Source organism: Crocodylus siamensis, chromosome 14 (genome assembly GCF_052110815.1).
Source record: "Crocodylus siamensis isolate JL-2025a chromosome 14, ASM5211081v1, whole genome shotgun sequence".
In the NCBI taxonomy this organism is placed as follows: Eukaryota; Metazoa; Chordata; order Crocodylia; family Crocodylidae; genus Crocodylus; species Crocodylus siamensis.
Window position 1 is genome coordinate 6,738,671 of NC_143408.1, and position 15,935 is coordinate 6,754,605.

A 15,935-nucleotide genomic window follows, 5' to 3' on the forward strand; every position below is an offset into this window, starting at 1 on the left:
TGATAATTTTCCTACCTCCTCATTGTGGGGCCTTTAAACAACACTTGTATGAAAATAAAGGCAACAGTTTTACTCAAAAAGAGAAGCATGTATGCAGAAAATAAAGTTGAAAGCCTTTTAATGAACCTATGAGATTTAGGCAAAAATCACTGGCATATAAAAAGGACAAATATTTATCATCTCTGAGAAGATGTGGTGTGCAAGTAAAATACACAAATCAAAGAAGTCCACTGAGAGAGTCCAGGAAAAGCTTTTCAGTTGGAAGGAGGGGGAGGGGGAATAGTCCCTGGCCCCTCCGTGGGTAGAGGTGGTCTCATCATTGGTGGCAGAGGAGCAGGAGGAGGTACCCCAGGAGTTGGTGGCAACTGAGGTGGTGCTGGGGGTGGTACAGGCCCAGAAGGAGGCATGGGTGGCAAGGGCATGCCTCCTGGAGGAGGTGGTGGTGGCAGAGAGTCTGGCAAGGGTGGCCTGGGGGGCAAGCCATTCATCAGTGGGGGTGGTGGAGGCCTCTTCACAGTTGGAGGCCCAGGAGGAATACTTTGAGGAGCTGGAGGCTTCTCCATCTTGAAATGGAACTGAAGAAAAAACTAGAGCAAAAAGAAGGAGAGATTAAAAATAGATCACAAGGTGACTGATCTGCCCAGTTCTCTCCTGATGCCTCAAGGAACAACACTAAGGCCATGTCCACATGAACGGAGACGTTTGTTTTCCCAAGGACAAGTAGCAGCAGCACACCTGTGGTGCGTGGCAGGTTACCCCAGGTGAGGTAAGGAAGGCCAGTTCCAGCAACTGTACTGTGCCAAGCAGCTTTACCTGGGGCCTTGGAGGCCAGGGAAGCTGCAGCGCTCCTGCAGCTGGGAGCCTGGCCAACAGCCAGAGCATGGCTCCAGCTGGCCAGGCTCCGGTTTTGGGCGGCATGTGCTGCTGCCACGTGCACTGCCCCACTTTTTTTTTCCCCACATGGGGGTTTTTTTTGATCCCAGGATCTCCACGTAGCAGCACAGAGGCAGCAGCACACGGAAAGCTTATATATGCGGTGTGTGGCGCAGCAGCTGGGTCGGCAGCACCACGTATCTCACAGCTGCACTCATCTGGACGTGGCCTAGGTGTCTGCTTCTGAACCAGCATTTGTAGTCCATCCTGATCCAGCAGGCCAGATCACTTTCGGACACACTTCTCTAGTCACCAACTATAGAAATGATCCCTGAAAATATATATATTACACACTGCCTCTCTAACCATTGCTTTGCACCAATGGTCCCACTTGTCAATTCTAAATCCTCATGGTCTTTGGGCTAGGAACAAATGCCAAGCTAGAAGTGACTAATTTAGCATCCTACACCTATCTGAAAACATGCACGTGCCACACCATACTGCAGCCTAGAACCTCATACATATGAGGGCACGGTCCTCAGGCCCGCACCGTTCAACATCTTCATCAGCAACTTGGATGAGGGGGTGAATAACACCTTGTTCAAATTCACAGATGACACTAAGATGTGGGGGGAGGTGGGCACTCTAGAGGGGAGGGACAAGTTGCAATCAGATCTGGACAGGTTACAGAGGTGGGTGGATGAGAACAGGATGGGTTTCCACACTGACAAACGCAAGGTCCTGCACCCGGGGAGGAAGAACCAGCAGCACACCTACAGGCTGGGGAACTCCCCTCTCACCAGCACAGAGGCAGAAGAGGATCTTGGAGTCATTACTGTCTCAAAGTTGAACATGGGCCGCCAATGTGGGGATGCAGTCAGAAAGGCCAACCGCACCCTGTCATGCATCCACAGATGCATCTTGAGCAGGTCCAGGGAGGTGATCCTCTCCCTCTGTCCAACATTGGTCAGGCCGCAGCTGGAGTACTGCATCCAGTTCTGGGTGCTGCACTTCAGGAGGGATGTGGCCAGCATTGAGATGGTCCAGAGGAGGCCACTCGCATGGTCAAGGGGCAGCAGGGCAGGTTCTATGAGGATAGGCTATGGGATCTGAACCTGTTCAGCCTCCACAAGAGGAGGCTGAGAGGGGATCTGGTGGTCATCTATAAACTGGCCAAGGGAGACCAGCAGGCAAGGGGAGAGTCCCTGTTCCCCCGAGCACTACCGGGAGTAACAAGGAACAATGGCCATAAGTTGACAGAGAGCAGATTCAAGCTGGATATCAGGAGGCGCTACCTCACAGTCAGGGCAGCTAGGATCTGGAACCAACTTGCAAGGGAAGTGGTGCTGGCTCCTACCCTGGGGGTCTTTAAGAGGAGGCTAGATAGACACCTTGCCGGGGTCGTCTGACCCCAGTACTCTTTCCTGCCAGTGGCAGGGGGTCGGACTTGATGATCTGCTCATGTCCCTTCCAACCCTACTAACTATGAAACTATGTCACTGTGCAATAGCTGGCTCTCAGAGGTGTCCCCCAATGATACTAGCGGCAGAACATGATGCTAGGTACTAACCCCTTAGTGCCATGCTTTGGAAAATCAGTATATCCCATGTGTTAATATCTGCCTCCAAGCCTAGGTCCCAAAACAGAAACAAAACTGGAAAATTCCTTAAGTACAGCTCTCTCAGCTTCATGTTTTTATTATCAGTGAACTTAGCATTGGTCATAGGAGCTGTCTTGATAGCCCTGCACAATTACATTCTTTATTCTCTACAGTGAACATGGGGAACACAGCTACTTTCTCTGCAGTTAGCATGTAGTGCAGTTGCTGTACAAATTTTCCCCAAAATACTTTTCAGACCTCATCTCTAGGGACTTTTGGGGGGCACGACCGGAATATAGTCTCACAAAACCATTCAAGTCTCAACCTGCCAACTGAGACTGCAAGCAAGAGGACTTGCAGAACTGGTGTAAGAAAAGCTGTAAGGGTATGAAGGCCTGTCTTCTGGGAGGAAAGGAAGCTCATTCCATACGTGCCAAAAAGAGTAATTAGACTGCAAATGGAGACGTTTCAACACAAGACTAAGAAAAGAACTCCACCTACATAGGTCTTATGCCTGTGAGCCACTCTCAGGCAAATGGGTTTGTTTAAACTGCTTAGGCCCCAGACTGTCAGTCAAGACAATACCATCACAAGGCATAAAAGCACAAAGATTCAAATTCAGAGCTTGATCCTGTAATGGGGCTAGTCACGAGACTAACAATGAGACTTACTGCAGAAGGTGTAGCTTGCAAGTACCAGTAGTTGTATGGTGGGAAGCACTGGCCCAATGCTGCTTTCCCCTTTTCCTTCGCCCGCCCCCCAAAACATAAGAGAAGCTAATCCCCAGATACCTGTTTGGTTTCTCTATTCCAATGGGTCCAGAACTTTCCTTCTGCTTTGTCAATTTCCCTGCTTGGGACCTGTAAGAAAAAGGAGTGAAGAGCTATTATTAGTGCCACCAGATTAGCACAATAGCCTTTTTAACTTAAGAGCTGCAAGATAAGCACAGTTATTCTAGGCCTTTGTGAGAAGAGCTAGTCTCAGACCTTATTAGACAATGTTGGAGGGAGGAATTAAGTCACTTTCATATCTGTCAAGGACAAGTGTGCTGGCAGAAAACATCTCCTCTAAACATCTGCACAAAGAGGACTCAGGAGCAAAGCCCAGAGGACTTTCTGTGCTAGAGGCAAAGAATGTCTCGGCTCTGCAAATGGCGTTTTTTTCATGCTTGCAGACACATGCCTTCACTAATTCTCAAGTGGTGTTCGCTGTTTCCAAAAGTCTCCCCTCCCCTCCTTCAACTCTTCCAGCCAGGTCCCCGTCCCCCAACTAAGGCTCAAATGAAAGAAGTCTAATCTGCTGATAATTCCCTCCAGGTACTTTTCAAATGTATGGGGTGGAGAACATTGCCAGCCCCTAATTAAGGTTTGACATTGATATCTCACCTTGAAAGCAATGGTTTCATAGGGCTCTGCTGCCATCAAAAGATATTGCCAGCGCCTGTCTGGGGGCTCAATTCTTTGTTCATACGCAGACATGAACCGATGCCTTGGCATGATGGTTTCAGCAATCTCTGGATAATCAATCTGTAGGGATGATATTACACCATTAAGTATAAATACTCCCCCCACCTAAAAAAACCCAACACCTTAAGCTATAAATTTGGGAAAGAACACATCCTTTGCATGGAAAACTAGTGAATTGAGTGCTAGCGATATCGGCACAGGAGTCCTGATCATGGATTCCCTACATTCACCCAAAGGAGAGGTACAGCACCATGAGGAGCAGTGAAGCAGCAAACAACCCTCTCTCTCCAGGCATGCCATCTGCCACCTCATCCTGGAGAGACTGCCTCTAGGAACAAGAGGGAAATTCACTCTTCAGGGCCCACTGAACCCTCAAGCTTTAAGTCAAGAATATTGTGGCAATTTTAATTACGGAAGCATCCATCCATCAAAACCTCACTACGACCCTCAACAGCAACTGTCTTTTCTCATGTAGCCTGAAAATGTCTTTACTTGGATCATTCAAATGACAAGAAGTTAACAATACCCTACCTGGAAGAGGAGACTCTGTTGTCCTGTTTCTGGATCTCTTTGTTTGGTCACTGTAAGAGAACAATGAAACCTGGATTCAGTACTGCATAAGGAACTGATGCTTCCACTTGAAGAACCCATTGTACTGACACTAATTATAGAAAAGGTGTACGGGTATGAAGCCCTGCCTTCTGGGAGGAAAGGAAGTTCATTTCATAAGTGCCAAAAAGAGTAATTAGACTGAAAATGGAAATGTTTCAGCACAAGGCTAAGAAAAGAACTGGACTAACAGCAGCCCTACTTTAAGAACCTGTTGTATGGAATTGTTAGTATCACCACAACTGCACTTTCTAGTGCAACATCTAGAGATTTTCTCCATCTTATTAATACTGTATTTTTGTTTGACAGGTTTGAATGAAAGGAGCCTAATAAATGTAGCCATATATACATACTGCACCACTGAAATTCTGCTGCCTCTGGAGCAAAGAGAACTGGCACACTGTGCTCTTCAGAACAAGAAAATGGCAGGTAGAGAGAGAAAGGAAATGTTGGACAACAAACCAGAACCAAAGTCACAAAGAGTTCTCTCTCTCTTAAAAAACAAATACATAAATAAAGGTGGCAAGGGTGACCTATACATCTTACTAGTAGCTATGAGCAGTTGAAGAAAAACACAGGGGAAGAATTACACCACAGAAAATAGTACAACAGCAAGCAACAAAGGAAAATTGGATTGAAACAGTATCATCCATATCCTATGTCAAATGCTGTGAGAGCTGAATGAATGCGACTCCTAATGTATTATTGAACAGGCCTGTGTCTGACTGCCAGATGTCAACAGCTATTCTATGAGGGGAAAACAAAACGAAAGAGAGGGAGGGATACAATCCTACCTTATTTATGACATAACCAGATCTGCTAAAAGGCAAGTTTATAATTCATACCCAGAGCCACAAATTTCAACTGAATTCCACTGAGCTCTATGTACCTGCTGTAAAAGACATGCCAGTATTAGTTACCTTTGTAACCTGGTCGTCCAATCTTCACAAATTTTTTCACTTCCACTTTGACTTTTTCTGGTGCAGGCTGGGCAGGGGCTTCTTTAGCTTCCTTGGCAGCTCTGCGTGCCCTAAAAATCACAACAGAGAATGGTCATGGTCCAGTTGTACCCACAAATGTGACCCTGTCATTCAGAGCACCCTCTCCTCTGCCATGTTTACAATTCTGATATTTCGACCTTCCCCTACTGTCTTCCTGATCTAAGATATGCTCCAAACAGTTAACCACCACCTCTTCATCAACCTTTGCCAGTAAAGGTCAATTCTGACCCAAAGCATCTCCATATCCCCTATCAAAGGCTATCAACTGAATTGCAGGCTGAGTGTATTTTGAAAAGTATCCAGAGTAGAAAAATGTTATAATTAAGGACTTACAAGTTGGTCTGATGCTTTTTCCCTTGGGTATGTGCTAAGTAGCTTCCCTGCAACAACACAAGATAGAAGAAAGATAAATGATGACAGGATTTTTCCAACATCAGAAGCTAGCATTGCCAAATGAAACACTGCTGGAAGTTGTTTGCCCAGTTAAGGACGTTCTAAATGACATAGACTTTTTAACCCTTAAGGCACAACGGAAATATTTATCCTCAGTAAATTTCAATGGACTGAAAAGATGGTATTTGTGTTTTCAGGGCTTCATCCACCACTTTCCACCAACACAGTGCTCAACCTCTAATCACTTCCTCTACCCCATATTCCTCCTCACCCAAAACCCACTCCCCTGTTGTAGTTCTCTCCCTTTTTCACTCCCATGTTTGATTATTTTGGGAACTGGCAACTGAGTAAGGAGCTATGTAAGATCTGACAGGAATGGCATGGAGTCCTAGACCAAGGGTCAGCAACCTACGGCACATGGAGCCAGAGGGTTTCACCCACTCTGGGGGGCTTTGCCCATGGTATGCCACAGCCAGGCAGCAGGGAGGAGCAGTGGCAGGCTCTAGCACCAGCCTGCTTCTGACCTGAGCTGGATCATTCCAACCCTCTACCAGAAAAAATGTTGCTGACCACTGTCCAAGACCTGCTTCAATACTGTCTGTTCTTGTTTTTCACAGGAAATCAAATGCTCAACTTACCTCATTGTTGTGCAGCGTCAGGCAGAGTTTGCATTCATAAGAACCCAAGTGATTTTTCATAAAATAGGGATCCTAAGACATAAAAAAGAGAACCACTGAAATTAGAAATCACATACAAGTATATATATGTAGACTGTCTCCATTATACTGAACTCTCAAAAGTATATGATGTACGATCACTGTGGCATGGAAAGAGGGATCTTAGCTTCTTGCTTTCACTTTTGAGGATAATTTTTCATCTGAAAGGACTTACAGAAAAGAGGGAGAAAACAGTTATTTTTAGTTGCCAACTACATTAACACTGCTGTGCAAGAAAATTGCAACATATGATCTAATACTGAGAAGCCTGCAGTCGAAACAGATATAGGCATGTACATGATCAAATGACACTGTCTCTCGATTCAGTTTTTGCCAGTGTCTCTTCATGAGGTGAATCTTAATTCAAGAAGAATATTTCATTCCTATCCATAATTCTCAACTAAAACCTTAATTCTGCAAGTGGTTCCACATAAGTGGAGTACCATCTGAGAATGGACGCATAAAACCATCTGCACAACAGCTGGCAGGGCAGGGCCATAATTAAGGCCCCTCCAATACTTTTAATTGTAAAACTGCTATGTTTTGAATTGTCTGTACACTGCTCATTTACCTCGAATTCTTAGGTCAACCACATCCTCTTGCCAGTGATTTATTAGACACGGCCTGCACTGGCCCAGGCTTGGATTTGGAGAAGCGACATATTCCCTTCCCTCTGGCTACTGACAACTTGCCAATTGATTTGACTTTTGATAGCACATGTTTGTATTGGACTGCAGCATACCTCAGTGCTAAAATCCCACAGATCCATTTTCCCCAAATATACCATGAGACCAAAGCTCACCTTGTTGATGTCAATAGTTTCCAAAGCCAACTGCCGGAGCCTCTCCCTGCGGTCCCGGTTACTCTCTGATGCAGAGGCAACACCTCCGCTCCCGGTTTTACCTCCAGGTCGATGCTGAAAATCCATGATTTGGTCTCTCGCACTTCAAATTATTGAGAAGAAAAAAAAAAAGCCTACAAAAAGCACTGAAAATAGGACGTGTGAGATACACGAGCTGCAAGTTAATTAATCGACCAGGCTTCCCGTGTCCAGCTCCACGTGAAACAAGGCCAGTGCTGAAATTCAAAGGAGAAAAGAGTCACTTCATTTCCCTGCCTCGCTCCTGTACCAGCAGCAACAGCCTTTCTAGTTGGGTAACGTCCAGCACTGCCTAAAGAAAAGCACCAGCACCTCCCACCAGGATTTTTTTGTTTTTTTTACACACGCGGCTTCCTTTCAAAACCGGACACTCTTATTTGGGGATACTGAACAGTTTCACGACAACAGCAAGACAACGGGTTCGTTCATTCGTCTCCTCCAACCAACCTACACCGTGTAAGTGGGGCGTGCAATGCAACTAGAAATTGGGATTTCATCCCTTCGCGCTCGCGAGACCGAAGGGCACAAAACCCAAAAGGGCACAGACAACAATGACGCGTGCGCCCGCTGGGACCGGCTGCCCCTGCCCCGTTACCCCGGGACAGGGCTGCCCGCGAGGGGGCAGCGGGGCGCTTGGTGCCACACGGGGGGGCAGCTCCGAAATCCCGCCTTTTCCCTGCCCCGCCTGACCTACTGCTCCGCTTTCCTCCTGCTCCTCCGCCCCCCGCCCCGGCCACGGGCAAGGCCCACACCCGCACACACCCTCACAGGCCGCGTCCCGGCACTGCGCAGGCACCCCCCGCACCGGAAGGAGGAGCAGGGCACTTCCGGCCGCCGAGCGCATCCGGGTCGCGCCGCAGCAAGGGCTTCCGGGTCGGGGCAGGGGGCGGGGTTCGTTGCGCGCTGGTCGCGCTGCTGGTTCGGCGTTGGCGGCGGCCGGCGGGACCGGGCTGGGCCGGGGCCGCCATGCGCTACAGCGAGCGGGAGCTGCTGTCCCTGTCGCGGCAGCCCGCCGAGAAGGCGGCCGAGATCCTCATGCGCCTGCCCAAGAAAGGCAGCGGTGAGGGAGGCGCGGGTGGGGGCAGTTGGGGGAGAGGGGCGAGGCCACATCCTGCGCCCTTGCTGGCCCCCGGCAGCTCTGGGTGCGGGGGCCGTGAGCGAGCCCCACTGGAAGCGAGGGTGGGGAGCTGGTCTTCCCTTCCCCTGGCCGCGGTGGGCGAGGGGATTTGGGAGGTGGGGACGGGCTTGGAGAGCCTCTTGCCGGGCAGTTACAAGACGGTCCCTTGACTCCTCTGCCATGGATCAGCTCTGCCGCGGGATCCCAGAGGCTCGGGTGGCCTGGTGAGATGGAGTCACGCTGGAAGGTCCCTGGCGTGGGAAGGGATTAACAAATCCATTTAATCTGTGGAGACGAGCCCAAGGGGCCTGTTCCCTTGTCCTGCCACGCCGGCGTGGACTGTGCCTCTCCGCCCACACCTGGCCCGGGTCATCTGACCCCAGCGCTCTTTCCTGCCCAGGGCAGGGGGTCAGTCTCCATGATCCAGTGGGTCCCTTCCAACCCTAAAATCTATGAAATGCCCCTCCTGTTTACAAGATGGCTCCTACTCTTCATCCCACAAACCTCAGCTTCTGAACAGTCTTTTTCTCTCTTTTTTTTTTTTCTCTCCAGTGCTGAAGAAACGCCTTGTGAAGCTCGTCGTCAACTTTCTCTTCTACTTCCGAACCGATGAGGCGGAGGTACAGGAAACATTTGGTTCTGCAGCTTGGGTGCAAGTTGTGTTTAGCGTGCTGGGGTGACAGACCTGCTGTAGCCCTGGTTGTAAAACCCTTTGTAGCATTTGACAAATGCAGTGAAAATACTTAGGCCAAAAAAAGCGACTGCTGTGCCGTCTAACCTTGGTCAACGTATTTTAGGTGTTGTGGTCCAGGGGTAAATCAGGAATGTCAAATGTTTGGCCTATGGGCGGCATCCAGCCTGCAGAGATGGGTTATGCAGTTTGTAGAGCCAGAAACTTGGTGGTGGGGAGAGTAGTTGGGGTTTAACACTGTCACCATGTGCCTTGCTGCCAGAGATGGGTCATGGTGACAGAGGTGACAACTTGACTTGCACCATGGCCAGAAGGGACCTAGAGACAATGATTGACCATCGCGTGACTATGAGCCGTCAGTGTGAGGCGGTGGTCAGCCGGGCAGATGTCACGCTGGCACGCATCAACCAATGCATCTCGTGTAAAGCTAAGGAAGCGGGGCTCCCACTGTGCTCAGCACTGGCAAGACCACAGCTGGAGTACTGCATCCGGTTCTGGGCGCCACACTTCAATATGGACACGGAGAAACTTGAGCAGGTCCAGAGAAGAGCCGCCAGTGTGATCAGGGACTTGCGAGGCAAGCCATAGGAGGAAAGGCTGAGGGACCTGGGCCTCTTTAATCTAAAGCAGAGAAGGTTGAGAGGAGACCTGATAGCAGCTTACCGCTATGTCAGAGGAGTGTATGAGGAGCTCGGTGAACAACTGTTCACTGGAGCACCCGTGGGGAAGACCAGGACCAATAAATACAAACTCCTGGAAGGTGGCTTCAGGCTTAATACCAGGGAAAACTTCGTCATAGTCAGGGTGTCCAGACTGTGGAATAAACTCCTTCCAGAGGTGGTGCAGTCACCTCCCCTGGAGGTTTTCAAGAGGAGACTGGACAGTCACCTTGCTGGGGTAACTTGGCCCCAGTTGTTTTTGTTTTGCTGCCTAGAGTGGGAGCAGGTGATCCGCGAGGTCCCTTCCAGCCCCTAACAATCTGTGAATCTGGCCTCTGAGAAGACCTTTGGTCTGGATCCAGCTCAAGGGACCAAATGAATTTGACACCTGTGTCTTAAATATATTTCACTGTCACAGAGACTTGGGGACTTTAGTGCTTACATGTTGGAATCAGTTAATTTATGGAAATTGAGAGGGTTGGCTATTTTAATCTTCTTCCCCATCAGTAGAATTGGAAGTCCTTTCATAATCTGAAGTCCTGGTCATTTTCCTTAAGTACATCATTGGTTATATATGCAAGACTAAATTTAATAGGAAATCACATGGGTATCCACATTTTGTTACTATTCCTCCCTTTGCAAGCCAAAGGGATAGAGCAGGGGAATGGGAGACAGGGCTCCTGTGTCCTGCTCCTGGTTCTGACACTGACTTGACACATGGCCTTGAGCAAGTCATTTTAGATGTCTTTAACATTTCTGTAGAGAACACATAAATAGACTAGAAAACATTTTGAATTAAAGGGTAATGTTTTCTCAAAGGGTGCTCTTTGCTATGTTACAGATGATACTTAGTTTTAAAATTTTCCATTTGCTGTCTTTTTCTAAGCTGAGTAAAATGCAGATAGGAAAAAATAATAGTTCTGTTTCTTGCTTGTGCATATTTTCATGCTCTGCTTCCCCAGCTTAGTGCACCAGTATTTGGGCTCCAGACACAACAGTGGAACCTTTGCATGTTTATGCAATGTTTATGCAGATTTATTTTAATACACTGATGCACTTTGCTTTAAAAAGAGTGAATTGGAGCTCATATTGTCCTTCTAGCCACACTTGCCTGTCAGATTTGATTTTGTAGAACAAAAAAATAAGCTTTTAGCCTTGGTACTAATAATTATATAAAATCCCTTTAATGGCGCTGAGCAAATAGCAGCTAACGCCTTGTGCAAACATTAGTTGGGGAAGAGACAAAGTTGAACAAAACTGAAACTATCGTTACGCTCCTTCATAAATCCATGGTGCAGGCACACCTCGAATGCTGTGCCCAGTTCTTTGTCTTCACACCTGAAAAAAGATATAGAGGAATTAGACAAGGTACAGAGAAAGGCAGCAAGGATGATTAGTGGTATGGAGAGGCTTCCATATGAGGAGAGACGGAAGAGTCTAGGCTTGTTGAGTTTAGAAAAGAGCTGCTTGACTAGGGACATGGTAAAAGTTTACAAAATACTAAACAGCAAAGAGGAAGTAGGTAGGGATATATTATTTACTCTCAGTTCAAGAACTAGGAGTCATAAAATGAAACTAGTAGGTAGTAAGTTTGAAACTAACAAAACAATTTTTTTTCACACAGCTTGTTATTAAAGTATGGAGTTTGTTGCTACCAGATGTTGTGGAAGCTGACAGTTTAGTCGGATTCAAATGGATTGGACAGACTCTTGGAGGGAAGGGGCATCAGAAGCTACTGAACACAGGAGTTAGGGACACAGCCTTTGAATAAGGACTTCCTAGACCTTAAATGCTGGAGGCTGCAAGTGAGAGGAACAGTGTAAAAAACCCACTTCACTCTCCCTTTCAGCATCCACTCTCAGCCAGTGTGTGACACACGAGACTGGGCAAGATGGACCTATGGTCTGACCGAGTACTTGGCAGTTCTTATGTTCTTACAGTATAATGAAGCTTAATTGCAGAAACACTCCATTAGGTGTAAAATAAATGAGCTAAAAGCAGTTTCAGGTTAGATGCCTAATCTAAAGGGCATCTGATGATGTCTTTGGTTTTACAGTTGCTTTCTCCTATCTTTAAAAATATATTTTTTCATTATTATGAAAATTCTGTGCATAGAAGACCATGCTAGGGGGAAATGGTGAAAATAGACACCATCAAAATCCCTGAGGGTATCTAAGTATCATAAATGCCCTAAAACCTTAGAAATCCTAGTTTGTGTTACCTTCTTTCTGTCATATGAGTTGGTTGCTGCCTCCCACATACTCTTTGCAGTGTCCATTGTGTGTTAGGGAGTTGGCTGAACAATGGCAAAAGGTATGTTAAACTTTCTCTTTGGGTCTTTTTTCTAGCCAATTGGAGCTTTGCTGCTGGAGCACTGCAGAATTGCCAAAGAAGAGATGAACGTCTTTTCAATCAGTGAGTTTGGGATGCAGATTCCCATTCAGTTTCTCTGTAGTGGTCAGTCCCATTGTAGTCTCCATCATAGACCCTATCCATCCTCTGGTGGAAGAAAGGCAACGCGTAAAGATGTCTGTGGACGGTTTATGAACCATATCACTCGGGGGAGTGGGGGTGGGGGTCAGATCTCAAAGCGGGCAGGTGCATGCCTGGTCACAGCTTGGATGAGGAGTTGCTTGAGGAAAATGTAGCACTAGTGATTGCATAGTGGACCCTGTCCTCCAAGCCATCCCATCACTGTCACTACTGTGCTCTGCAAGAGTCTGAGGTGTGAAGCTTACGAACCTAGGTATTTCATTATTGAAAGGTCACCGTCCCACTTTGTGAGTCTGTTTGCTTTATTTGCAGTTGTTCTAACTCTCTCCCTATGTAGTCAACATGACAGTATTCTTCACTTCCTCTTCTGACCTGTTACACAGCATTGCTGTGTATTAACTATCTGCTGTGCCTTTGTGCTGGAGCATTTTGTTGCTAGCTGAATTGATCCCTATTCACATTTTAAGGATGTATGGAATAAGAATCTGTTAAAACAGCTTGCACATCTTTATATGGGAGGAAATTCCTCTCTGGGAGGTTATGATATTGAAACACTGCTGCTTCTATGCTGTTAGCTTTATTTTTACCAAAAAGAGAGAGTCTCAGATACACCATCTGCCAGGGATAATCTAGCCCTAGTACTCCCGCCACGCTGTTTGTCCTTGTGTTGATAGCAGCAGCTCCAGCTGGCTCACAGTGTGTCGTCCTTTGTAAGCAGCCTTTCATCCAACAAGTAATCATTGTGCATGCGGTATGTGGCAAAAACAGGATGTTTCCTCCAAGGCCATCACCATATCTATTGGCCTGGTTGTTAGGCACATCTGCTTCAATGTGCAGTCTCGACCTCCGTTTCAGCCAGTGCTCCGTCTGTACGAGACCCTCTTGAAACAGCGTTTGCTCTACAAACCTGCCTAGATGCTTGCTGCTGGGCGCACAGCAGTGCCAGTTGCCCTGCAAGATGAGCTTTGTAGTGAAAGCTCATCTTTGCCCAGGCTAATTTTTCCCATAGTATTCCAGTGTGGTGCCTTATTGCCTTGCCTATACCAGATGGACAAGCTTTGGAGGGGGGGGGGGGGTGAAGGCATGAACTTTTTGGATTGAATCTGGGATCCCTCATAGGCAAAGCAGAGCATATAATAGTGGCTTTTAATGTTTTCATTGGTGTCTCAGACCCACTAGCTTGATTCCATACGTGTTACTGACTAGCCAGGAGCCGGTGGTTGTATTACGACTGCTGCCTGGGACAGTGGCCGGTGCAGTGAAAGTGAAAGGTTCCTGTAGTCCATAAACAACCCTGAGCTATCCATCCTTTCCCTGCCAGCTCACTAGAATGACTCATGCCCCTGGAAACTCAGACTTCTTTGTATAACATGCGTCACTTAGCAGAACAGCAGCTGACTGGGCAAATGCAGAGTTCATTCAGCTGTACATTTATGTTCTTTATTTTGCATTGCAGGATTTGGCAGAGGTTCTACTTCGGTGCTGTCCTGGTTTTGGCTGCAGACCCTCTGCCCTGTTTCCTTCCTATGCAGAGAGAGGAGGAACTAGCTTTCCTTCCTCTTCCAAAAGTGCATAAATGCTTCTGTTCATTACCTGTGCTGTTTTGCAGCCTGTTGGGGGTGGTGACACTGTTTGACCCAGTTACATCTAGGCTCCAGCTGAGAGCTACATGAATTTTGTAGCAAGGAGCAGAGCTGTAGGAACACTCTAATTAATTACATGGCCTGATTCTGTCTCTGTAAATAGCAAAAGCTGTACGGGGAGTTCCTTTTCAATGTGCAGTAGCGGTTGAAAAGCCCTGAAATAAAGAAGGGCTATTTCTGCCTTTGGGGTAACTTAACTTCTCCAATTTGTGTCCTTTGCACACGCAATGCTTTCATCCCTTCTGTATGTAGACATCCAATCTCTTGTGGTTGTTTGCAAAAGATGGAGAAGTGGGCTTGGTATCTTGGTTAGATTCCAGCTTGTTTAGCTAAATTGCGTCTTGTTATACTTCCTCTGTAGGTTTGTAGCTAGGCTAGGGGAGCTCAGATAACTCCTTCTGGGGGAGCATTTGTCCAACATCCTTTCTTTTTTAACTGGCAGGTTTTATTGAGGAGCCTGACAGAAAATACTGCTTTGAATGTGACAGTGAAGAACAATGTCAGGAATGGGTTGAGGCACTCCGAAGAGCCAGGTAGGTCAGTTTGTGGAGCTTTGGTCTCTCTTTCCTGTTATGCTGTTCTCTCTAAATGTACTCGACAGAATACAGCTAACAGCAGGGCATACCCTGCAGTCGGCTTATGGCAGCACTGGGGGATGGAGATCTTATCTTGCCAGCAAGCAGCATCAGGCACAGCTGCCTATACCCTGCAGGGGAGAAAGCAAAACCCTGGGCTACCTCTAAAATGACCCCTTGGGCACCATCATTCATGGTCACTGAACATGGAATTGGCTGTGTCCATAGAACCAGCCTTTCTGAATGAGTAAAAGCTTCACTCTTTAGATTACAGGACCCTGGGCTGAAATGGTAACACATCTGATGGAGCTATGTGAAGGTATGAGACTTCCTGGATTTAGGAAGTAGGGTTGGAGGGCAAAGGCTCTGCTCTGCTTACATAGTGGGAAGGGTGCCACTGCTTATGACTCTTCAAAGTGGTAATGGATCAAAACTGATGGGTCTCTTCTCCCCCTGTCCAAGGCCATGGCAAAGAGCCTGCCCTGCACACAGACCAAAACAAGTGGATTCATTTGCAACAGTGATTGAGCTGAGACCTTCCTTAAAGCTCCAAATAGGTACATGAATTATCCCTTCCCAGACCCCTGCTAAGTGGCTTATATGGCCTGTGTCTGTTTTACAGTTATGAGTTCATGAGAAGAAGCTTGATTTTCTATCGTAATGAGATTCAAAAGATGACAGGAAAGGTAAGTGCATTTTCCCTCCTCCTCTCCCCACCCCTCAGCCTCTAGGCTGAGATGAGGGCAAAGATTGCTAGTCTTGATTGGAGGGTTGTTGCTCCTTGTCTTCTGTCAAAGTTGGAGCAACCACAAGAATGGGAGGCCCTTTTCCTTTCTTCCCTTGAGCTTGTTGCTATCTGTAGGAAAGAGCAACTCTTCAGTACCTCTGTAGTCCCTAAGGTCACTGGTCTTGGTTTGTAGTTGCTTCAAGGAATTTGACTGTACCAGGGGACTGATGTGCAGGCTGCCTGAGCATGTGGAAGACCTGCTTCTCTCTGCTTAACACTTCAACCTCACCTCTGAGCAGAGGCACTCTTGGCTCTGGCTCATGTTGGGTGTTTGGGACTCTTAATATTCAGACACTGAAGTTCAGCTGGGACGCTCGAAGAGCCACAGCTCTTGACACAGTACCTGATGATGTGAAGCAGGCTTTTCATTGTCCCAGATTCTGGCTCTTGACTGATTGAGCTCTTGCAGATTTGATCCTTAGGAAAGCTAGA

The 15,935-nt window shown here is 47.2% G+C and overlaps 2 protein-coding genes across 4 annotated transcripts in view; one reads left to right on the forward strand and one right to left on the reverse strand.

Moving 5' to 3' along the window:
* Positions 1–101: 101 nt before the first annotated feature.
* SF3A2 (splicing factor 3a subunit 2) lies at positions 102–8,428 on the reverse strand. The gene is made up of 9 exons (XM_090028064.1): positions 8,301–8,428; positions 7,461–7,735; positions 6,581–6,652; positions 5,883–5,929; positions 5,469–5,578; positions 4,471–4,520; positions 3,859–3,999; positions 3,265–3,333; positions 102–587 (listed from the first exon to the last, which is right to left on the reverse strand). The coding sequence occupies exons 2-9, from the start codon at positions 7,584–7,586 to the stop codon at positions 255–257; spliced, it is 948 nt and encodes a 315-aa protein (XP_089884190.1). The 5' UTR covers positions 7,587–7,735; positions 8,301–8,428; the 3' UTR covers positions 102–254.
* A 37-nt stretch (positions 8,429–8,465) lies between these two features.
* Positions 8,466–15,935, forward strand: part of PLEKHJ1 (pleckstrin homology domain containing J1) — a 42,282-nt gene continuing 34,812 nt past the window's right edge. For all 3 annotated transcript variants that reach the window (XM_090028069.1, XM_090028068.1, XM_090028066.1), the window contains exons 1-5: positions 8,466–8,598; positions 9,208–9,275; positions 12,354–12,420; positions 14,584–14,674; positions 15,339–15,402. In XM_090028069.1, coding sequence (XP_089884195.1) covers positions 8,505–8,598; positions 9,208–9,275; positions 12,354–12,420; positions 14,584–14,674; positions 15,339–15,402 — 384 coding nt within the window. In that variant the 5' untranslated portion in view covers positions 8,466–8,504. The remainder of the gene's footprint in view (positions 8,599–9,207; positions 9,276–12,353; positions 12,421–14,583; positions 14,675–15,338; positions 15,403–15,935) is intronic.

Excerpts from the sequence above, each read along its gene's own strand:
- SF3A2 (XM_090028064.1), bottom strand. The coding sequence starts at position 7,586 with ATGGATTTTCAGCATCGACCTGGAGGTAAAACCGGGAGCGGAGGTGTT. Across the intron at positions 6,653-7,460 it reads AAACTATTGACATCAACAAG|GATCCCTATTTTATGAAAAA; the intron begins GTGAGCTTTGGT and ends TTTATGTCTTAG. Across the intron at positions 5,930-6,580 it reads TGACGCTGCACAACAATGAG|GGAAGCTACTTAGCACATAC; the intron begins GTAAGTTGAGCA and ends GTGTTGTTGCAG.